Below are 23,096 nucleotides of genomic sequence, written 5' to 3' on the forward strand. Positions count from 1 at the left end.
TACTGCTTCGGTGGAAGCTGTCTTGCGGTGAGACCAAGGGGAATCTTCTGACGTGATCATACCAGCAGAGGTGCAGTGATTCCTTTAACACGGGGCTGAAGCGACCTCCCACCAGAGATGGAGGAATCAAACTTTTCCATGCCAGAATGGACTCCGTGCTAGCATGGGAAGCTGGTACCCAGAATGACTCTGCCCCAGTCACATCCTCAAGCCTCTCTCTAACTGCAGATATACTTTGAGACTGCTGCAAAATCTAGAAATAGTACTAGCTCTCCCCACCACCTTGAAGGCCAGAACTTTAGATGCACGCTGCTTGAGTTCTTGTTCTACTGTCCAGTTCTTCTAATCTGTAGAGTCCTACCTAGATGATCCCTCCAGGAGCCAAGTAAAAAGAATCTGTTTCAGCACAGAAAGGAGGCTTTAAGAAACATGTAGGTGCTGGATCAGACCAGTGGTCTGTTAGTCCTGCAGTCTGCCTTACAGTGACCAAACTGTTCCACTGGACCAGGGGTAGTCAAACTGCGGCCCTCCAGATGTCCATGAGCTCATGTATTATCGGGCCTGGATGAGATTCAGTTCCATGCACCACACCACGACGCCCACCCCAGGAAATCGAAAAGGCTACTCCCTGATGAGAAGTGCAGCTTCAGGTGGATACTGATGGAGGCTTCATGCATGGAGCGTAGCCATAAGGTCCTACGATTGACTGGCAGCCAAAAATTCCAGCTCCAGGGTGTGCCACCAAGGTCCCCACTGTGACTGTAGTGCAGCCCGTCAAACCATATTCCACCTGTCACAGAAACGTGCCCATCGTGCTTTCCAGGGAGATGTGATGGAGCTCTTTATGTTCTCCTGAGCTGCAACTGACCAGATGGAAAATGTAGATATCAGTACTGAGGATTGCCCTACCTGTCCGCTTAACCACTGCATAATGCGTGCAGCTTTGCCCAACGATAAATACTTATGATGCTGAATCGATCCACGCAACAAGATTTTTAGGGGGGGGAAGGGTTAACAATACATTCCAAATTCCTTGTGAAACTTCATAATTCTCTTTTTTCTTGAATTTCAAAACTATCTGGTACCACTGTGAATACGTCTTCACTGACTCAATGAATAGCCTTTCGTATTGTTTATTTTCTCTTTGGGTGGGGGCGAAACCCCCCCCCCCAAAAAAAACCCTCCCCAACGCCTTGCGCCGCGAAAAACGGGCCGTGGGGGTGGCCCAACCTCGCCTCAGCCTCCCCACGAAAAAGGCGGGAAAGGACCACACAGGGGCGCCCGCCTGCCTGCCTTTCGGCCGTTTGCCCCTGTCAATCACCCCCGTCCCTCCCAATCACGGACCAGGATGCGCCCCCAAGCCGTTGGCCGCCCCCGCGCGCGCATCGCCCCCTTCCCCTTCTCTCTACGGGGCAGAGAGAGAGAGAGAGAGAGAGAAGAGCCGGAAAGGGAATGGGCGAGGCGACGCTGCCTTTCCCTTCCCTCTCCTTCTCTCTCTCCCTCCCTCCCTCTGCTGGCCTGGCCCTCACAACCGCCCCGTGAGGTGGGCTAAGGCGAAGGCCGGCGGCGCTGGCTCCTCCCCCTCCTCCCCTCCCCGTTCCCTCAGCGGCGAAGGGCCGCCCTCATCCCAGCCCCGTCCCCTCGGCCGCGCGCGGTGCATGCCGGGCCGGGGAAGGGGCCGCGCGCGCGGAGCGGCGGGGGGGAGGGGGCGTCGGTGGCGGCGGCGGCGTCGCGTCAGGCCTGGATGTCTCGGGGCGGGTCGGCCCCCGGCTGGGGCTGGTGGCCTCCGTCGCGCCGGCGGCAGCAGCAGCAGCAGCAGCAACCCGGGAGGCGGCAGCGGCCTCAGCAGCAGCAGCAGCAGCGAGGGACTGCGGCGGAAGGGGATGGCGGCGGCGGCGCCGACGGGGGTCGGGCCTGGGCGCTGCCGGCCGTGGCGGGCTTGGCCGTGGCGGCGTCGCTCTCGCTGCTCGTCCTCCTGCTGGGCCTGTCCGGCGCGGCGCTGTCGGTGGCGGCGGCGGCGGGAGGAGCCTGGGTGGCGGCGGCCGCGGGAGCTGGGAAAGGCAGGAAGACGCCGCCGGCTGCGCGGCCCGCCCCTGCCGCCTGCTACAAGGCCGGCGCCCTGGCCAACGGGGGGCCTGCCCTGCGCGGCCTGCCCACCGAGCGGAGGCGTCTCTACGGGTGAGGCACGAGGGAGCCAGGCAGGGGCTGGGCGCTGCACGAGGGTCTGCCCCACGTGGGGAGGGGAGGTCTCAAGGGGAGGGCAAGGGTTTTTTTGGGGGGGGGGTCTGAAAGTATGGCCGCAGTTAATAAAGCTGCTCAAGTTCGAAGGTCCAGTCTGTTTCCCTTCTTAGTAGAAAAATCAAATCAAGCAGAAATGAGGCTCTGGATTACGCGCCCAGTGTTTTCCAGTGTTCAGAACACCTTCGCCAGGGGTAAGCCTCATAGCACATGGAATAATAGTCATCATCTCTTCTGTTAGTTATGTCCTCTCGGCAGTTCACGCTTCTAGTATCCACGTGGCTACCGGCTCTCAAAGTTTTCTGGGGACCCTCCCTGTCAGTTAGTAAATAGGGTCTCCCAAATGGCTAAAGATGACTTTGTGTTTGAACTTGAGTAGCTTTATCAATTGTTGGCCCTACTTGGGGACCCCATCAGGTGGCATTGCCTGGGGAAGGGCAAAAAACACACATTCCTTATGTTCAGATTCTTTCCTTTGTAGCTCCTCACAATGTGAGCAGGGATAATAATAATAATATTAACTATTTTTATAGCCTGCCTTTCCTGGTTGGCTCACTGATAGCAGGAAAGCTCATGTGCTAAGCATGGGGGAACTGTTTGCAGTTCACGCTTGCCAGGAAACTTACTCTGAGGTTAGAATTCCTCAGCCTAACCTGTCTCCCAGAGCTGCTGTAAGAATGAAATGGAGGTGGATTCAGTTCCTTCTATTACCTCCTTTGTCCTGCCGTTCTATCCCTGCCCTCAATGACCATTATTTCCAAGAGTGCTCTGATACCATTAAATCCTATCTATTACTTTAGTTATACCGTACCCTTTGTTGTAACATGATGGAGGCCCAGTCTTCTGAAATGAGGAATAGCCTGATCAGTGACCCCATTTTCACTGCTTGCTGGGCTACAATGGTAACACAGTTTCCTGACTTTTAAGGTTATTCCAGAGATGGTAAGGGCAGGAAATGAAAAGAGCTCATAGAGGCTTCTGTTCTCCTTTGGTCCTTAGCATGACGGGAAATTGTTTTATGAAAAACACCCCTGGTGCCTTGAGGCATCCTTGATGCTGATATGCCTGGCTTAAGTGGAAGGAAATGAGTGCTGTCCAGTTGCAACTCATCTGTAAGCTAGCTGGGGAAGGATCTTTGCTGGTGATGGACAGGAGCAGTTTATCCACCAAATAATTTAAAGCAAAATCAACCAAGGCTGCCATGAACGGAGAGGGGTGTGAGTGGCAGATAAGGAAGAATGGCAATTGGTTAACCTTGGCCCTTTAAACATTTTCTCTTCCTTGCTGACTGCAGAATGTTTACACTTGCACTATTGTTCCTGGGCATTTCTTCCAGAATCTCAGAAAACTTACATGGAACGTACTATATGTGAGCACCACAATATTTCTCTGAAGTTGGTTGGGTTGAGAGATTGTGGTTTGGATCCTGTTGAAAAGGTCTGTGCATGCAAGGAGGCGATCCCTTCGTATAGCAGCCCTCCCAACTCCTCTCTTGTATTGTGCTGGGATTCTTCCATCCCCCAAGAGTAGCATTTCAGGGGGCATTTCTAGCTGCTTGGGGGTGGGTGGGGAGGCAAGGAAGCATATGATTCAGAGGAGATATGAGGACCATCCATTGATTTTATGTCCAGGGGTCCTTGCATCCAAACAGCTCTAGCCACTAAATTGCACTGGTGTTTCAGTTTGTGTCACGTCCACAGTACCCTAAGCTGACTCTGAAAATGTTGGTAAAAGTTAGCCTTACAAACCCCATGAGACTCTTGAGGTGAGATGGGTAAGCACTTCTTTATCTGGCTTTCCTTGGGTTGTGAAGATGTCTTTGACACCAGTTTGTTGACTGTTTACCTTGTTTGAGGATAACCTTGTCTTGTCAATATTTTATTCGTATTTTCCATTTGTGCTTAGCCTGCTGCTGGAATTGAATGACCAAGCAAGATATTTTAATACATAGTTTTGTGGTGGGGGTAGATTGTATCTCATTTTATATTTTGTTCATGTTTTGTGAATCTCTTTTATTCATCCATAGGCTTGGTTGACAAGTATGTGTAAAATCTGTGCAGGAGGTGGATGCCTTCTTTCCCAGGAATGTCTGTAACGCCTTGCAACCCCCGAGAAATTGGAAAGGCTATAGAAAACCTTTCAACATTTTTATTCCATTCTTACTCCTTGGAGCCCAATGTGACATAAGTGGCTTCCTGTTCTCTATTTTATCCTCACAACCTTCTTGTGAGAACAGAGTTTGAGTCCAAGGGCACCTTTAAGACCAACAAAGTTTTATTCGAGGTATAAGCTTTTGTATGCATGCACACTTCCTCAGATACAAAGGCTGCACATGAACGCTTATACCTTGAATAAGACTACCTTGTTAGTCTTAAAGGTGCCACTGGACTCAAACGTGGTCCTGCTGCTTCAGACCAGCATAGCTCCCAACCTGAATCAACCTTCCTGCGAGTTGGCTGATCTTAGTGTCTAGCTCAAAGCTTACCTGTTGAGTTTCATGGTAAGCAAAGGTTGAACCTGCATCTCTTCAATCTCAGTTCAACATTGTAAATACTATATTGTGTAGTGCCTGTCTGTTGGGTTCATATAACTCTGGCAAGTAGAGAAAGTTGTTGCAAAAGATGCCCAGTTATGAAGGCGATGCCCGCTACAGCCTTCTGGTCTGCAAACTTAGCATGGAACATTTGCTCATGGGTAGTCTCATCCCTCTCCCCCTTGACTGATTGTGTGCTGTGTGGCTTTTGTCTCTCTAGGGATCACCTGACTCCACCGACTCCCTTATCGCTGCGCCGGCGCTACCCAATCAAGAAGGCCCAGTATACCTCCCTGGGCACCCTGCCTTCCATTTGCTGGGATGGTTATCGGCGAAAACCCAGGTTGTCTACTCACAATTCCCCCTTGGTCCAGAGCCCAGTGACAGTGAAAATAGCTCGGCCAGACAGCAGCATCAGCCGGACCCCGCTGTGAGTGTATTTCTAGATCCTTTGCTACAAGGTGTTTGCAGACAGTGTACAAGACAGATATCCAGGAAGGGCTTCATCAAGGATGAAACATCCCCTTTTTGTTTTGGCTGATTCTGCCTTCTAAACTGGAGGAGAGCAGATTGATTGCTGAGAAAGGGGAGTAAAGCCAACTCCATCCTGCTGTGGTCAGCTTGCACTTTTCCCAGGTGGCTGCCATGGTGGTTGTACTGTCTCCTCCCAGCTGCCACCCAGGAGCTGGGATGAGAACGTAGAGGGGCTAAGAGAAGTTAGGGGGTTGCTGGAGAGGATGGGCATTTGACTTCCATCCCTGACATAAAGTCTGCAGCTCAGAGATGCTTGCAGCTCACCCATTCCTCAATGGTCGTTTCAAGGTAGGGACTACCTGCTAACTACAAGCCCCTGCCGGGCAATGGCCTTGCTTGTTTACCTGAGATGTTGGGTAGGTGCCAGTTTAGGGAAGAATGCCTGGAAGAGGCACAGGTGGCTCTCAAGTCACTGAGTAAGTATCACTGCTCTGGAATGATTTTTAAAATTTACATCAGTGTGATGCTGTGACAGTGGTTTGTGAGGTCACAAGCCAGCCTTGAAGTAGATCTGGACAGGCTGCCTATATTCTGGCATTTCGCTTAGGGGCTCCGGTTGCAGTGGGTGGGAATGAGGGATGGGAGCGATTTGGGTCTCAAGGTGCCGCGTCATGGTCAGGGAGCTCTCTCACGCTCTATCACTACCCTGTTTTCATCTTTCAGGCTGGAGCAGCTGGCTTCTCCTTTGGCTTTCTCGCCAATGTCCAACAGTACCCTAGACCCATGTGCAAAGGAGACTGTGTTGAGTGCGCTTAAGGAGAGTAGAAAAAGAACTGTGGAAGACGGTGACCAAAGCTTCCGAAGCGGCCAGGACAACAAGAGACGGTAAGGAGCCAGCGTGCGGATTGGCATGGGAGCAGGGGAGAGACCTGGGATGGGATGTCTACAAGGAAGGTTTTGTTCAGGACTTAAAATCGTTGACATTGATTCTCTCTGGTGGTAGAAGAACAGGTAGGAGATTGTTAATTGCCTATCAAGCTCGTACCCAGGTCTTGTCTGCTCTTTCTGACTGGGGAGCAACTTGTCTGGGTTTCAGGCCTGGATCTTTGCGAGAGACAGATAAGCATTAGTTGTTGCAGGGATTAATTTGGATTCAGGGATTTTTTAGATGACAAGCAATCTGATGAGAGTGAAATAGCAAATTGCAAAGGAAAATGATCACAGATCTGAGGGAGCAAACCCAGGGACATCTGCACATTTTCCATTACACTAGCACCTTTGTGTGTCACACAGGTATAAGCACCCACAGGAACTTTCTCTGTAGCCATTTAAAATCACTAGGCCCTGGTTTAATACAACATTAGTTCAGCGATCCACTTGCCCCCTTGGTGTCCAGTGCTGAGTTTTTCATCTAGAATTGTTTTTCTTTCTGCAGGCGCCATGATAGCAGCGGGAGTGGACAGTCTGCGTTTGAGCCCCTGGTGGCCAATGGAGCCCCAGCATCTCTGGTGCCCAAGTGAGTCCTGAGACTTAGTTGTGTGCTCTTCCTTCCTGGGATGCCGCTTTGTTCGGCTGTGGGGGGAAGAACCACGGTTGGTGGTACTCTGGCCATCTTTGACTCTTTCTTTAGGCCCGGTTCCCTGAAGCGGAGCCTTGCCTCCCACAGTTTGGACAACGGCTCCTCCAAGAGGTCACGCACATCCTCCCTCAGTTCCGTGAACAGCCTTTACGTAGGCGGAATTCCTAGTTCCATCCGCAATGCCATCGCCAGCTCCTATAGCTCCACCCGAGGCCTGTCTCAGGTATGCTGTCCTTGGTGCTTGGGAGGGCACGTTGCTCTGAGTAGGCAGAGGCTGGCGTATTTCTGGGCTGGCCCTTTCAAGGACCTTGGCAGTCCCAGATAGTTCAGCTCTATAATTTTCAGCTGCCAAAGCATGCTGTTATTTCACCTGGTTTACAAGGTGATGCAGAAGAATGGGTGAAACTAATTCTTCTTGCTTCTCTGTCATGCTGTTCCCTCTCTCAGCTGTGGAAGAGAAGCGGTCCAAGTACCTCTCCTCTCTCCAGTCCGGCTTCTTCCCGTTCACAAACTCCTGAAAGACCGAACAAGAAAGCAAAGTACCCCGACATCAGCTTCATGTGAGTATTGCTTCTTCCTTACTCCTGATACAAGATATTGGGGTGTTTCTTCAGCAGAGCTTATTTTGGAGGAGCTTGATGTGATTGATATCTTTGAATTGTGATTGATATCTTTGTTTTTTCTTGGTGCTTCTCCACTGCATTTACCAGTAGCATTAAGCCAAGTTAGGTTTTAGGAGTTGGTGTAGCACAGCGGCTAAGGGCACAAGTTGTGATCTGGGAGGTTTTCCATTCAGAGCTCATTTCCTCCGTAAATCCACCTGAGCCCCTTCCTCTCATCTGCTTGGTTTAATATCATTGGCCTGCGTTCTGATGACTGTGGTTTTAATGGCTTGATTAGTTGTGAGCTGCCTCAAGCAGACCTTTTAAAGAGGTACCATGTACATTTTCTAAATAAAACAATAAAATCTACAGCATGAGTGTCAATAATACCGGCCTGTGGAATAGGGTTTCTTAGAAGGTGATATATGTGGTTGATTATATGTGAAAACCTCTTTAGAAATGTAGAAATACTCTTTGATATTTATGTGCTAGGTGCTCCAATAGCATCATTTTTCTATATAATAGTGTTTTTGGGGGGAGGGTGTTATAGTTATTCAGTGAAAAGATAGGATTGGCTCTTGTCCCAAGAACATTTTGTGGCTACTGCATGGGGAGGGGGTGAGTGGGATCTAACCTCAGACCAGAGACTGGCATTTGAAAAAGCAGTGAAAGAAGCAAGTCCTGAAGAATACTCTTACCTTTCTTCTCCTGCTACTGCAGAGAGTCAGAGTCTCACCAGTCCAGCACATCCACACCTGTGAAGGCAAACACGGAAAAACAGACAGAGAAGAGTGAGTATGAATGCTGGCAGGTTGTGCAGTAAGAGAGGGGGCATATTGGACAGGAGCATCAGTGAGTTTTCTGCCAGGGTGGGATTGAATCAGTGTGAGAAACTTCTGTTATGTCAAATTTCTTCTGACAGGGTGGGAAGACAAACCTTTCTCTGTAAGTGCATGTGGAAAAACTACATGCTTTTTGCAATGTGTAGCTGTGTAATGTCTCCTGGCATAATTTTGAAGCGCTTGGGACGTACAGACAAAAGGCTGCCAGATGCTAGCGGTGTGCAAGGACCTATCTCCTTTGGGCTAAGCATTGTTGCATCCATAAACCAGGCTTGCTGACTCTGGCTTCCTTCTTCAGATGCAGAAACACCTGTGCAGAACAGATACAGCTCTCTAAGCTTGCAGCCCTCATCGGGCAGCAATGGCAAGCGCAAGCGTAAGATCCAGCTGCTCTCTGCTCGACGTGGCGAGAATTTTGCCTTGGTATGCATCTTCCATCCTTGAGTGTCTCTTTCCTTGTCCTGAGAGTTCAGGCTGCCTTGTGCAGCAAGCTAGTGATGGGTTGTCCAAGAGGTAATGATGCAGGTACTGAATTCAAGTCCTGCTCTTTGCTCTGTGTCTGTATGAGCATACAGTTGGTTCACATGTTCTGAGAGTGAACCCTAAGGGCGAGCAGCTTGCCATTCTTATTGGTGTCTGCTCAGTGGCAGGATATAGTGCAGACTTTCTCCATTTCTTTTTACTGTTGAGAAACCCCAGAAGTGGTGCAATTGTGCAGAATATGGTTGGGGAGTAGAGCTATAGACACACCTATCCAGGGCCCCTCCCCACCCCCTCCAAGCCCTTCATTGGCCATTTTGGGGGGCAGAGGCGGGTCAGTATATTGTTGTTATCACCTGATAATGAATTTTAAAATATATATTTTAAAAAATTATTTAACTCCCACTCATTCAGGAAACCCTTCCAGAGCCATCGAGAAATCTGAGGGTTTCATGAACCCTGGTTGAGAGAGCCTGGTATAGTGCACTCTGGAGATAACTGCTGAATTTGCATTTCTCTCTGAATTTGCAGCCTCCTCCCCCTCAGCTGGGTTATGCTGTCACTTCTGAGGACTTGGATGCAGAAAAAAAAGCAACCTTGCAGTGGTTCAACAAGGTCTTGGAGGACAAAACTGGTAAGCAAGTGAGACTCCTTTGCTCCAGGTTCCCTATGTATGAATTTCTACAAATTCTAGAACTGAGAGGGGAGTACCTCCAATAGCAAAAGAAATGGAAGATTGATGGATTACAAATGGAAAAGGTAGAGGGACATTGGGTCAACCTGCTTAGGCTTTGAAACTAACCAATCCACACAATTTCTTGAGGACATTCAGCTGGTTTCATGGCTCTGGAGCCTGGCTGCATTTCTTGTACGGTTTTCTTCCCCAACAGATTTGACCCCAAGTACGTCTGCCGAGATTGCCTCCCCACCCAGTACCCTGTCCTCGCTGATGCCAGCTAAGTCTGCCTCTGTGCCGTTGATGGGCATGGCTACAGGAACCAATCCCCTGTTGGAGAGCTTGAAGAAAATGCAAGAAGGGCACAGTGGGGCAGTGCAAGCGGGTAAGTGGGGGATTAAAGATAATGAACATTTTCCTCTTTGGGGCGGCCTTTGGGATTGCATTGGGGGCTTTTTTCTTCAAACATGTTAGTTTAGAGGACGTTACAACAATTGGCCTTGGTTCATACGTTAAAAGAGAAGTCAGAAATGTATTGATAGGCCAAGAGTGTCAACTCTTGCTGGATTTTTGAGATTAGGAAGTGCTTGCCACCATCAAACACTATGGTGGAGGCTGGAGCAGATCACAGAATGGCTGTCAATTGGGCATTGTAGTCCATCACCCTGTGTTGGGGTGATTGTAAGCCATGCATCTCTCTACTATGGAGGCTTCTGTTTCTTATGGGGCTCAATGGTGATGCCTCCTGGGTACTTCTGAAGCTTCTCCTGCTCCCTTGAGGCCAAAGAAAGCCAGCATTGGCTGTTTGCTTTGGTGAAGGTGATTTGAGGATGGAGCAAAAGGGTGCCGTAGTGTCCACAGGCACCACATCAAAGATCATTGTGATGGGCCTTTTGGTGACTTGGGCCAGAACCTTCATGAAACGATTCCCAGACCTATTAAAGTGGACCCACAGCATTAGCTCAAGAAGACCAATTTTCAGGGATTAAGGAATAAACTTTTTAATGTCATCCAAGCGTGCACTATGGAATTGGGAGGTTTTTGCCAAGCATCATAGGTGGGCATATCCTTAACACACATTCTCCCCATCATGCTTGACAATAAGCCACTGAATAGTCTGCTTCTGTCATGCGTACACATTTGGACGTCACCTACAGATTGTACATTTAGCCTTCCTTCTGCCAGGGTGATTCTTGTCCCTCTTTGACCTGCACGAATTATTGTGATCTGCATTCTAGGTTCATTAGTCAAAAAAGAAAAGAGTGTGTCTCGGCTGTCCTGAGCACTGTCCTTCTTGCAGATACTAGAATTATGAACTTTCCTTGTTTTTTTTCTTCCCCAGATTCTGTTTCTGCCAATCAAACTCCTGAAACAACGGCACCTGCTGTTTCTCTGGATTCTGGCTCCCCTGCCTCTGTGACCTCACCTGAGGCCAAGCCCTCACTCACACTAAGCGTACCTCCTTCCTTGGCGCCTCCTCCCTCCACTGCTGTCCAGCCTGCCAGCAGTATAAGTAGCTTCGTCACAACTTCCTCTGAATTGGGCCAGACCCCATCGAGGCCCTCCTCCGCCCCAAAGCCAAGCATCCTCTTTGGAATTCTCACCAGCCCTCCTGCCAGCCAGCCGACTGCAACGACGACAGCAACAGCAGCAATCTCTTCCGCTTCCAACCCAGCGCCCATCTTCAAACCCATCTTTGGCAATGTTACAAAAATAGAGAGCCCGGCTTTCTCTGCGGGCAGCACCTCTTTGACTGTTGCAGCATCCCCTGGGACGATGCCCTCCTCCGTATCTCCTTCTGTTACTCCCAGCAGCAGCACGTTCAAGCCCATCTTTGGGAGCGTGCCACCACTGGCAACTGCGGCTCCACCCACCACCACCGCCTCTTTCTTTGCATTCAAGAACAGCCCCCAGGCGGCCCCAGCCACCAGCCTGCCCACCACCGCCTCGAGCACGTCATCCGGGTTTCCTGTTCTCTCCGAGTCCGCTGCGACGACAGCCATGTCCCCCTCAAGCACCATGAACGTGACGACTATCTCCAATAGCACACCGGTGTTCAGCTTCGACCTCGGCATGCCGACCTCCACCTCGTCTGCACCGAGCACCACGACAGCGGCCACCACCGCATCGTCGCAGCCCTTCCTGTTCGGTGTCTCCTCCAGTGGCGGGACAGCGTCTACCACAGCCACAGCACGGTTGTTCCAGTTCGGGAAACCGGCTACCACTGCGGGGCCCAGCAACGCCTTGGCAAGCTCTGCCTTCAGCCAGGCATCTGCCAGCACAGCAGAACCTGTTCCTAGCAGCAGCACCACGGCGGCCGTGGGCTTCAGTATCTTTGGCAGCGGGGGCAGCAGTACCGGCACCTCTCAGGCTCCTTCTGCTGCACCACCTTCGACGCAGCCTACACTGACATTTGGGTCTGGCCCCTCTGCTTTCAGCGGGGCCTTTGGTACCCCTTCGAAACCACCCCCGCCATACACAGCGGACACCAGCCAGCTGACTTTTGAGCCTAGCGTCCCTGATAGGCAACAGCAGCAGCAGCTTGCTACTAAGCCGGCAGCTGGCCCAGTGAGCTTTGGAACACCTTTCAATTTCTCTAGCTCGGTTGCTCAACCGGCCGCACAGCCGGCATTCGGCAGCACCACGCAGACGACCTTTGGTGGGACTGGGCCTCTAACATCCTTCAGCGCCAAAAGTACCACCCAGCCGGCGTTTGGATCCACGACATCCATCTTCCCGTTCGGGACGGCCACCACCACAGCCGTGTCAGGGTTTGGCTCCAACACCCAGACTACAAACAGCAGCACAGGGGGCTCAGTGTTTGGTACCTCCACCCCATCTCCCTTCACGTTTGGGGCATCTCCTGCACCAGCGGCAACAGGCAGTACCTTTGGCATTGGTGCTGCAGCTGCTGCAGCCTCCAACCCCTCCATGGTGGGCTTCAGTTTTGGGGGACTGAGTGGGACTGCGGGTGCAGCGACACCCTTTGCTGCTTCCTTGGCACAAAACCCGCTGGGTGCCCAGAACCAGGGTACACCTTTTGCTTTCAGTATCCCTGGTACTCCGGAAAACAAGCCAGCTTTTGGAGGTGAGGCTTCTTTTGACAGTTCAACAGCCAGCTCTCTTTGGCATGGGGTGGGGGGAGAGCAGGGGGCCTGATGCAGCCAAGTTCTGTTTTGTTGCAGCTGTTTAATTAAGGATGCGGGCGGTCTCATATCCACTGTGGAAGTAAGCCTTTGTCAGTGATGAGTCTGCATCCAGAGATGCACCTTGTAAAAATTTCTGGAATGAGCGTGCAGAGATCGGTGTGCTCTTTGGTGTGAATTTCTGCTTTGGGGCTTCACTTTTCCTGCACTGTGGAGTATATTCTGAGCTTTGCTTTGGCACAGGGCAGGCATAAGCGGAGTTTGAAGAGGCAGGGTCATTTCTGGGAAGTTAGATGTTGATTTTTGTTTTGTGCCATGGGCCTTATTTTGGGGAGAGATGCCATAGAAGGGAGTTATTGTGAAAACCAGTGTCTTCGCTCCTTGCTAAGAAAAAGGGGGGTGGGGGGAGAAGAGGACCTGATTCCTGACTTTTTCCCCATTGACTGTAGTAGAGATCAAGGCACATGTTGGATAATGCATTTGTGGCGTGTTTTTGCAGCTGGGTTTTGCTGTACAGAACAGGTAAATGATTTCTGAAGTGCATTCTCCAAAGTGTGCATAATGGATCCAGGCCTCCAGATCCTTTACTGTTTGCCTCTTCATAATTTGTTCCCCATGCTCCTGTAACCCAACCATTATTTTGTGTTCTAGGAACTCCTACCCCCGCTTTTGGGCAGAGCTCACCTGCGCCACGAGGAACTACTGGGGGCAGTAATCTTTCTTTTGGAACCCCCATTATCCCAAACTTTGGAGGATCAGGGCCTACATTTGGTAAGGATCTGGGGTTCTGTGCATCAGGCTTTCGGCCTTATTTCCCTGTCCCTCAAGCTCGTGAGGGGAAGGGTAGGGATAGAAAAACTTGCTTGGCAGTTCCCTTAAGTTTGTGTCATGCTTGCGTCTTGTGGAGCAAAAGGGATCTGAAAGGATATTGAGGCTGCTGCACATAAACTGTTGTGTTTTATTTGAGGGGGGTGGGTGGGTTCTGCCTTGGTAAAAGGCTGAAGAAGGCCTTGCTTCTCTTCTCTTCTTCCAGGGCAACCGACACCCGCATTTTCCATTGGGGCAGGATCCAAAACCCTGAGCCGGCAGCGCTTGCAGGCCCGACGGCAGCACACCCGTAAAAAGTAGCCAGGAGATTCTCTCTTGGACTTCAGCTTCTGGCTCTAACCCGTTCAGAGGCCTGGTTGGGCATACGGATCAAGGGAGGTGCGTTCTGGCCTCCGTCCTTTGCAAGGCTGGCCCAACCGCCTCGTTCTGTGAAATCCACAGGAAATTACTTTGGATCGCAGCAGTTGTCTTTTTTTCCACCCCACCCCACCCCCTCAAGTGGGACAGGAAACCAAGCCCTTTTTACTTGAACAATCCATGGCCGAGACTGGATGGAATTTTGTATGTATCCGCTACCTTCCCTCTCCCCCCCCCCCAACACTCCCCCATGGGTTTGTCTTCCCCAAAATCTTTGCCTCCTCTGACCTCAGCCTGACACCCAAATTTGGCCGCCAAGCAAAGGTGGTGTGTAAGGGGGGAGGGCGGGAGATGCTTGGTTGTTGGTGTGTGCCCAGTTGCAACCAGCTCCTTTTCTGTCATCCCCTCTCCATCTCCCTCCCTGTTCCCCCTTTGTATTTTAAAACTCCTTAATATGGTCCCTAATATGTCCCCTGATCCTGACACAGGCCAGCTCTTAGAAGCCCTTCCCCAGGATGCTGCTGTGCATCTCCAGTCTCAACTCACCTCTAAAGGGAACCCTCTCCCATTAGTGGAGCATCCTTTTTTTTTCTCCCACGATCTAAGCAAGGAGGAGAAAGCCCATCCGGTCATGGTTTTGTGGTTTCGCAGGGCCTCTTGGTTGAAACACTAATCACAGTTAACAAAGGCTGCAGGACTGGTCAGAAGTCCCAGTGAACTGAAAAGATGGATCTTCCTGAGCGAGGAGGCGCAGAGGGAAGGCCCCCATCCTCTGTGCTGCTTGCGTGAGCCAGTGGCAAGAGAGGCGCTGCTGCTCTGTTGAAGTACCCTGTTATTTTCTCTCCCCAAATTCTGTGTTTGTTCACTGTATGTTTGTGCTCTAATTCTTCTTCTTTTTTTTTAATTTGCTCTGTGAATCGAGTTTGGAGGAAGAACTTAATTGTATGTATGGCGGCATGTTGATAATGCCGGACTTGCTGTAAACATTTTTTGGGGGTTGCCTGTCTCCAGCGGAGACCAGCCCTGCCTAATTGGGTGTGGACGGTAGCATCACTGTGTGGCTACAAGCGTTGAATGAACCTGATCGTGAAGTGCTGATTGGAAGGCTGGCGGCCGGAGGGGGTGGGGCCCTCTTGCCAACAACTCACTGGTTCTAGGGCCCAACTTGGAGGTTCGATGCCTCACTTTCCCGTATGTCGGGAGGGACGCATGTCCTCTTGTGGAAGGGCTTCTCTCAGCACCCCAGCGGAAAAGAAATCACTGCAAAAAGAATTTACCTGATTCTTGGCCTAAGCCAGAATACACCCCACTTCTCAGTGGTTTCCTCTTGCATTTGCAGGCACTGTAAAAGAGGGACTTGACAAACAGAATTCCTCCCTCTCCCAGGAAAGGGGATTGGTATAAGAACTCCTGTTCCTGCCACCACCTCCCCCTAGTCTTGGAAGTGCAAATCCAGCTGCCAGCTCTTTTTAAGAACATGGGAGACAACAGCGTGAATGTGTGCGTGCGCCTGCCTAACTCTAAATTAAAAAAAAAATATTTAAACATTTTTTAACAAAATAAAACTTTATTTTTATATTTAAGCTAAATTGCCTTCAAATTCCTTCAAGCTTGGTTCATAGAGGTGTGAAAGTACAAAGCTGTTTGTTAGGATTCGGCCTGTGTGGTTTGGGGGGGTGGGGGCAGTAACGGTCATGGCCCAGGCCTCTTGCCTTGCCTGATGGCTTCGGGGAGGACGCAGGCTTGCCGCTTGGCTTGCTGCCGCCTCCCTGCACAGGCCAGTGTTTTGTATGTTCTTGTGTTTAGAATGTGGACGTGGCTAAGTTTCTGTTCAATGCTTTGAGAGCTCTTGCACGTTTAGATGGTGTCCGTGGGGGTGGGGGGGTGTTCTGTCTGGGCCATCCAGCATCCCGAGTGCCGAGGGGAGAGATCTGACAGGCTGCTGGATGCGTCGTCAAGAATGCGCATGGCTTGCAGAGGTGCTGGCCCGATTTGAGGGGTCAACAGCTGACATAACACCACGGGACCAGTGCCGTCTTCAAGGTTTCCGTGGCAGAGGTTTTAACCTAGGGCTAGCCCATAATGTGTCTATGTACATTATGTGTTGCGTGTGTGTGTGTGTGGGAGGGTAACTACTGCTTCTGTCATTGTGGAGTCAATGTGACATCGTGTCTCCTCCGATCTGACAGAGGAGATTAAATTCTCACTCCTCTCCTATCCCAGGGGAGCGACTCCGCAGTCAGTTATCAAACCTGCCTGGGGAAGCAGGCAGTCCTTCGGTTGCAGAAGGGCCTTTGCAGAGCACCCTGTTGCTGGGAGAGGCTGTGTGAGTGGGGTGCAGTATGTGAATATGGGAAGAATGGATCTGACCTTTTTTTAAAAAAATGTTGCAATGAATACTTGGATCATTCCTGTTGAGGGTTTTAGTGTGAATGTGCAATTCTCCTTCCCCCTTGCTTACGTTGATTTAAAATAAAAACAAAACTGCTTGAGCCACGGCCTCTCCCTTTTCTGTTCCTATTTTGGTCATCAGGCTGTTGCCTGGGAATTTGGGGTGTAGCTGCAGTTCTGGGCCTCATCACAGAGGCCTTTCTTCGTGTTCAGGCTGCTGCCAGTGGGAGCCATCCCAGGTTGCTCTGCAGAGTGGTTCTGCTTGGGTGAGACTAGCCAGTTTGAGCCTACCCCTTAGCAATAAGATGTCTTGCTTCTAAGATGGGGCTAGGAGCCTATGAACACAAAGACCTTAGCTTGTACCTCCATGAAGGCTTTGGGTGGATTCTCATTGAATTTCAGGAGTTGGGGTCATAGGGTAAACCCTCAAGAGCAGGTAGCCTTTTACACTACTGCAGGCCTTTGTGATCTGAAAGGGAATGGGTTTCCAAGCCCAACAGCTGTCCCGAGGAAGTAAGTTCAGGCTACGTTGTGTGACTTTTGCCTCTTCCAGTAAGAGAACAGTAGGAGATATCCCTTTTCTGTGCGTAGTGCCTGCTTTTGGAAGAACATTTCAAGGCTTCTGTTCAGTCTTCCTATGACTGCATCTAACAAGTGACAGGGAAGCCACATTGGTGTTAACTTTTCTTTCCTGTTTCCAAGCAGTGGTTAATGTACACATATTTTCTACTGAGAACACAGAACAAGAGAGTATCCCATAAAGTATCTTTAACTCCTTGTGGTTCTAAGCCTAGGAAGGGAACACAGAAATTTGCTGGGCTTTGTGGATAGTAACCTGGATCTCCAAGTAGATGGGAGTTCAGTGACTTAGATGCTTCCGACCATACAAGACAGTGCATTTATCACCTTCCTGTGCCAGATTGAAGCCTGTGAGTGCTTATCAAGCAGCAGTACTGTGGTCCCCTAGGGCCTAGCAAATCCCTCTTGGTTTCTCCTCCTTTTTTTGGCAGATTTGCTAGTGAGGCTACAGGTGTCTGTTTCCTTCTCGCTTTTCTCTCTGTTGAACAGCAATTATTTGGTGACTTGTTTTACTTTCTATACCCCTCCCCATGAACAGTCTCGGGAAAGTTCAGTGTTGAAACAACCTCCCCCACACAAGTAAAAAAACTAGACTAGTAATAACCCCTCACTTCCCACACCACCACACTGGATGCACCCAGGACAAAATGGGATGTCTGGGCTTCTAAGAAAGCTGTCTGCACAGCATGACGAACATTGCAGATGTTTATTCAGAGCAGGGGGATGAGAACTGTGCACCGAAACATAGAAGAAGGAATGGGGGGAGAGACTAGGTCATTTTTCCTTTTCTTACGGCTACAAGCTGTCTCAGCCTGCTATGCTGCGGTTCATATAGCCAGTCTTTGTCTCTCGCCCAGCTCCAGAAACAAGGTCATAAAGCTCTTCTTGCTTGTTTTGCCCTCTTTTTGGAAACGGGGCAAGAGTCTTCTTTTGTAGTGTTTTCTGCCTTGTGAAGAACAGCTGAGAAACTAGAAAAGACATAAGCAGAAGAGCTGAAACAGATGTCCCTTACCTGGCACGCTGGACCTAACTAAAATGAAACATTTGCACCTTTCTGCAGGAAGGCAAAACAGCTGGTGACCAGAACAGTTGACTCCTGTTTAAAGCTTGAAGGATTTGATCATTTATTTAAATGCACTGATATTTGCTTAAGCCACAGCCTACAATTTAGAGTCCTACTCTTAAATTTGTGCCTCTCCACTTGATGAGATCTTTAAACAAAGGCCTTTTTTAAATGCCATCTCCTATTTGAAACTTCCCTAATACCTGAGTAAGGATGCCAAGGGGGACACTTGAGTTTGACACTGAAGTGGGTCACAAAAGTTCTGCACCCTCACCTTTCCTCAGAGTGTTCTCCGTTCCACCTCTCCAGTACCGCAACGAAGAACCCATTTGTCAGAGTTTCCTTTGGGGATGCCCGGAGGCAGAACTTGGCCTCAGCAAAGGTGCCTGAACCGCGATGTGCCCAAGAGGGCAGGATTTTCACCAGCCTGTCAAAGAAGAAGAACAGGCCCTGCATGAGTGGCAGATTGCTCCTTCTCCGTACAGGTGCCTGAAGTGTTTGTGGCCTTCAGGTGAAAGCCAAGAGTGGATGTTTCTCCAGTTCTTTAATTGCAGTGCTAAGGAGGTTGAAGACCTCCTTAAATAAAGCCATTCTGAATCGCCCTGGCCCTCAGGGAAGGGCGGTATACAAATGTAATAAATAAATAAACTCAGATACTGACTGAGGCCAAAGAATGCAGTTCTACTTTGGACCAGACAAGGGGGGGAACTCAAGACAAACACCTCCATCCAGGGGAGGCTTGCTTCATGCTTAGCATCCTCCTTGCTCCTGCCCCCCTCCCTGGTACCTGAAGTCTTTTTCCCGCTGCTGCAGCACGTCCCACACCACATCTTCATTCTCCTCCTGGTACACTGAGCAGGTGGAATAAACTAGACGCTGGAGGGCAGGGAAGCTCAAGGCATGAGCCAGCATTTTTTTCTGAAATCCAGCCAGTGCTTGCAGCCGCTCAGGGGGAGGAGCCTTCTCCGCTGGCAACCGGCTGGCCATTCCTGAGGAGGGAAAGGGACGCTCATGGAGCAGGGTGTGAGAGCCCTGTAGGGGCTGATGGAACTCCCCCCGTCCTACTTCGCAGCTGCTGGCAACACCACTGTCTTGTTTCAATTCCTTGGGATACTAGCAATTCACTCTCACAGGAAACTGCCAGCTTGTGCCGCCCTACACAGTCCCTAACTAGGCAGCCTTCGAGCTACGGGCTGTCCACAGCCAACAGCAGGTTACTATTGTGAGCCCAGAAAGAGACACGAGCAAAGCTATCATAAGCCAAGACAATGTTTTATTCTGGTTTTATGTTTTTAGGGACCTCCATGTATTTGAAGATTGAGGGGTCTTTGCTAAAAGTTGACAAAATAAGATTTCCCTGGTGGTAGTGAAGCCTGAGGATGACTAGGATTTCTGTTTTCAGAACTTCCTTCTTGAGATCCACTGTGGTGGGAACGGTTAAGAATATAGTCTAGTTTGTGGAAGGCACAGGTTCAAATCCCCGGGTTGCCGAGCAGCCCTGCGCCCAGCCATGCACACGTAACCAAATCACTCTCACAATGTTGCTAAGGATAAAATGGAGAGGACAGTGATGCAAGCTGCTCTTAGCTAAAAATGAATGAAGTCAATGAACAATGATCAGCTTCTCCAGCTTTCCCTGCACTGGAGCAAACAAGAACTGGTCAAAGACCAAACACAGAGCCCTGCTTCCATAGGCAAAAGGGAGGAGCTGCCATTATACCTCCAAGCCAAAGGATGGGCTACAGTCAAGCCAATCTAATAGTGGTACGGCAGCACAGTGAATGCTCTGCCTTGTACCCCAGTTTCCCTTTCAGGTCACTTTTGAGTACCAGCCTCTTTGTGATTCAGCAGCTGTGCTTGTAACCTCCCTCCCTCTATATTTCCTTTCTTGGTCTCGTTTTCACCCATTTGCTTACAATACCGCAGGAATAAAGGTTGGAAGACCCTGCGGTAGGAAGCTCCTTCTCGACGCCCATCCTCCCCATTCACCTGAGCCACTGCATGAGGGGTCCAGAAGGATGTATCTCACTTGGCTGTACTTGGGGTCCTCGGGGTCCGTGGTCAAGAAGTCTTGGTGAGCCAGCTGGTAGCAGGTGGCTCCGGCCCGCATCAACATTGTGCTCATGGTGGCCAGGCGCTTGGCATCAAGGTCAAAGGCGAAGATCCGGCTGCGTTTCAAAGACAAAGTCAATGCGGGTGCATGCTGAGAGTGGGAGATGCTGCTGCTGCTGCAAGATGGGAAAACACAGCATCTCCAGGGGTCAGCAGAGGAAAGAAGGGTTTCTCTGAGCACCTGCTCCACCTGCTGTTCCCCAAAAGACAGCTCTGCTCTTTAACATTATGACATGCTGATCTCTTTTGACAGACCACACACTGACCTGCTCTGCAGATGCTGGAAAACAAGCCAGGAAATGGGGAAGGGGAAATCTATGCTTCAGCATATAGTAGTAGTTCTTTCTTGGAAAAGGCAGGGAAACTCAGAAACCTAGATTCGTGGCAGAATACTCTTTAAATTCCCGAAGTTTTTTCCTCGCCAGAATACGTAGAAGCCACTGGTCCTAACCAGAGCACCTCTCATCTGTGGACCCTCCCTAATCATGGTCTCTCACCCCTTGTTCTTCATGATAGCAGCCAGGTGGCTGGTCTTGTTCCCAGGTGCAGCGCAGGCATCGATCACGTGGGACCCTGGCGGCGGGTTGAGAAGAAAAGCTGGGAGGCAGCTTGCCTGGGAAAGAGAGACAGAGTCACTTAGAAGGTCCGAACGTTCTGGGCCACCTCTTTCAACCAGACCGTCAGTACCAGGATGTGAAGAAAGGCAACACAGCAGCTGACCGGTTAAGAAGAAATTCCTGAAATGCACTCCATCCTTCCCCGTCACTCTGAGCGGCCTACCACATCCCCTGCTTGGCTCTACCTCCACCCCAGCCAGGCTCACCTTGTCTTGCAAGATAATATGCCCTGCCACATACAGCTGATTGTCATGGAAATCCATCTGCGGGGGAAAGATCAGCAGCTCCGGGAGGTGGGGGTCCAGAAAGAACTTCTTTCCTGACAAGGAACGTACTTCCTCCAAGCTAAAGAAGAGAGGAGACAGACGTGGCAGTTTGCTTGGTCCAAGCAAGTGTACCACTAGAGAATCTTCCCAATGCTGGAAAGTCTGCACCACAACTGAAAAAAAAAACACTTCTTTAAAAAAAAGACAAGGACTTCTCAGAGCTAGCTATTTGCCAGAAACCACCCGTACATCCAGGAGGGAGCAGGGTGGGAATAGAAGGAAACCAGCAAGAAAGACCCTGGCATGGTCAGAGTGAGCACCCACCTCCCCAGGAGTGGGCAGGAGCCAGGATTGGCCACCCTCACCTGCCAGCCTTGCCCTGATAAGAGTGCTGCTGCCGTTTGAAATAATCCACAACATCATCCAGGTGCGTTTTCAGTGTGTTCACCCGGACGTAGCGGGGCACCTGAGCTGGAATGGCAAGAATGGGGATGTATTAAAGTCGAGGTTGTCACGCGCAAAGCCTTTTTCCTCGTATCCCATTTGACAGGCTGAGTGCAACCTCCTGAATCATCCCTACTTTCAACCCCGCCAGACCTCACTCAAACTATTTGGTTGCTTCTTGACGCCTCCCATTTCTGGATCACATTTTCCCTGGAAGGTACACATGGAGCTCCCGTGGTCAGACCCTTGGACTGTCAAAATCAGTATTGTCTGCTCAGACCGGGAGCAGGCTACTCCAGGGTCCCCAGTAGAAATCTTTCACATCACCTGCTCCCTAATCACATCAACTGGAGATGCTGGGATTTGAACCTGGGACCTTCTGTAATAAAAGCAGATGGTTCCACCACTAAGCCAAGCCCCCCTCTCCCCAGGTAACTGCAGCCTGTAAGCTGTCTCATTACAAAGACCAGGTTTTGATTTACAGTTTTTAAATTGCAGCTTTAGGGCTGTCACGGTTAAATACACCACAAGCCTCCCCTCACACACACCTTGTTCAGCTCCTCCTGCAGGGGGTAGCAGGTCTTCGTTGCGGCTCACCTTCTTCTGGACTTTCAGGCGCGCCAGCTCAGCCTGCAGCCGCGCCTGGTGCTTCAGCACCAGGGCCTTCCAACGCCCTCCACCGCGCAGCCCCTTGCCCAACAGTAAGTCGTATGCCAGCACCTGCAAAAGAAAAGGTGGCCTCATAAAGGAGACATCAGTGGTGAGCTAAAGGAGAAATTGCCAGTTATGAGTGCAAAAACACTAGAGAAACCACATCTGGGCCATGTTTTGTTAGATCCTTTTAATTTTTTTAGATTTTCCCCTGTTCCCAAAGCCTCACTGGCTTCAGACAGTGGCCAGGAAGAAGGAAAAGATAAAACTGTCAGCTGGTAAAGCAGTGACCTCATATCTTTCTCACCTACTTCAATTAATAGAAGTGCAGTGGTGTGGACAGATATCGGGATAGACCAGTAGCCCCAAATATTGAGCAGCACCAAGATTTTTCTGATGTGGTTTCTTGTTGGCCAAGAGAGAGTGGCCAAGTGATTAACTTCACTTCAGCAGGCCCAAAAAGTTGCAGTGGTACAAAAGGAACGAGTTCATTTTGATACGGATAGAACGTAAGGGGCTCCAGAGAATCGACTTGAGTTCTTATGAGTAGGGAAGGATGAAAAGGACCATCCTGTTCACCTTGGCCAAGTGTGGTTGCAGCTTTTTTTCAATGCGGAGCAAACCAGCAGCGCCCAAGACAGAGTCCAGCACATCGGAATAGCGCAGAGTCTCAGAAACGAGAGCATACAGTGGCCGGGGGTTCTGAAAAAGACAAAAGGCAGCATTGATTGGGGCATGCCTGAACAAGGGTGTGGGGAGCATTTGCTTCCTTGCTATTATTAATAGTGTCCATAACGACGCAATCTGGCAGCATAAGCCCGAGCAAATCTACTCAGGGGTGTCCCCACGGCTGAGTGCAATGGGAGTCACTTCTTAGGATGTATGACACCACCTTTCGCGTGTCTGTTTTGAAGATGCCAATAAAGGACCTTTTCCTAAGGTTTCCCATTACTGCAAAGCTATTTAGACTTGCCTGGAAGCTACTTCCGTACACGAGGTTCTTTAGGGACCCTTCCCCGTTTTCCACGCCTGCCAGAACTGAGGCTGCCGCCCCGTAGAGTCCGGGACCGCTCCGTCCTCCTCCTCCGCCGCCGCCTCTTCTCCGCTCCGCCATCGCTATCCCACCCCTCCTTTAGGAAGACCCCCAATGCTCCAGAAGCACGCGTCAAATACCGGAAGAGCCCACGCCTGCGTACTTGGAAGGCTTCAGACAAGCTC

The 23,096-nt window shown here is 50.4% G+C and overlaps 2 protein-coding genes across 2 annotated transcripts; one reads left to right on the forward strand and one right to left on the reverse strand.

Moving 5' to 3' along the window:
* Positions 1–1,421: 1,421 nt before the first annotated feature.
* On the forward strand, positions 1,422–13,940 carry LOC143824456 (nuclear envelope pore membrane protein POM 121C-like). The gene is made up of 13 exons (XM_077311793.1): positions 1,422–2,178; positions 4,992–5,201; positions 5,969–6,130; positions 6,681–6,761; positions 6,876–7,047; positions 7,272–7,384; positions 8,147–8,217; positions 8,567–8,691; positions 9,280–9,382; positions 9,639–9,809; positions 10,767–12,512; positions 13,222–13,341; positions 13,604–13,940. The coding sequence occupies exons 1-13, from the start codon at positions 1,745–1,747 to the stop codon at positions 13,696–13,698; spliced, it is 3,603 nt and encodes a 1,200-aa protein (XP_077167908.1). The 5' UTR covers positions 1,422–1,744; the 3' UTR covers positions 13,699–13,940.
* Positions 13,941–17,417: 3,477 nt separating this feature from the next.
* Positions 17,418–23,089, reverse strand: NSUN5 (NOP2/Sun RNA methyltransferase 5). The gene is made up of 10 exons (XM_077311797.1): positions 22,852–23,089; positions 22,458–22,580; positions 21,776–21,947; positions 21,149–21,254; positions 20,724–20,862; positions 20,398–20,513; positions 19,778–19,956; positions 18,576–18,777; positions 18,063–18,215; positions 17,418–17,693 (listed from the first exon to the last, which is right to left on the reverse strand). Exons 1-10 carry the CDS (start codon positions 22,990–22,992, stop codon positions 17,597–17,599), a joined length of 1,428 nt encoding a protein of 475 aa, XP_077167912.1. The 5' UTR covers positions 22,993–23,089; the 3' UTR covers positions 17,418–17,596.
* Positions 23,090–23,096: the final 7 nt, after the last annotated feature.

This window comes from Paroedura picta, chromosome 15, assembly GCF_049243985.1.
Source record: "Paroedura picta isolate Pp20150507F chromosome 15, Ppicta_v3.0, whole genome shotgun sequence".
Taxonomy (NCBI): Eukaryota; Metazoa; Chordata; class Lepidosauria; order Squamata; family Gekkonidae; genus Paroedura; species Paroedura picta.

What these genes read in the sequence shown, in the direction of transcription:
- NSUN5 (XM_077311797.1), bottom strand. Translation starts at nt 22,992, where the DNA reads ATGGCGGAGCGGAGAAGAGGCGGCGGCGGAGGAGGAGGACGGAGCGGT. An exon ending in TGCAGGAGGAGCTGAACAAG is followed by an intron (nt 21,255 to 21,775) that starts GTGTGTGTGAGG and finishes TTGCCATTCCAG; the next exon opens with CTCAGGTGCCCCGCTACGTC. An exon ending in CCCCTCATGCAGTGGCTCAG is followed by an intron (nt 18,778 to 19,777) that starts GTGAATGGGGAG and finishes TTCCCTCCTCAG; the next exon opens with GAATGGCCAGCCGGTTGCCA.
- LOC143824456 (XM_077311793.1), top strand. Translation starts at nt 1,745, where the DNA reads ATGTCTCGGGGCGGGTCGGCCCCCGGCTGGGGCTGGTGGCCTCCGTCG. An exon ending in GTGGCGAGAATTTTGCCTTG is followed by an intron (nt 8,692 to 9,279) that starts GTATGCATCTTC and finishes CTGAATTTGCAG; the next exon opens with CCTCCTCCCCCTCAGCTGGG. An exon ending in AAACAAGCCAGCTTTTGGAG is followed by an intron (nt 12,513 to 13,221) that starts GTGAGGCTTCTT and finishes TTTGTGTTCTAG; the next exon opens with GAACTCCTACCCCCGCTTTT.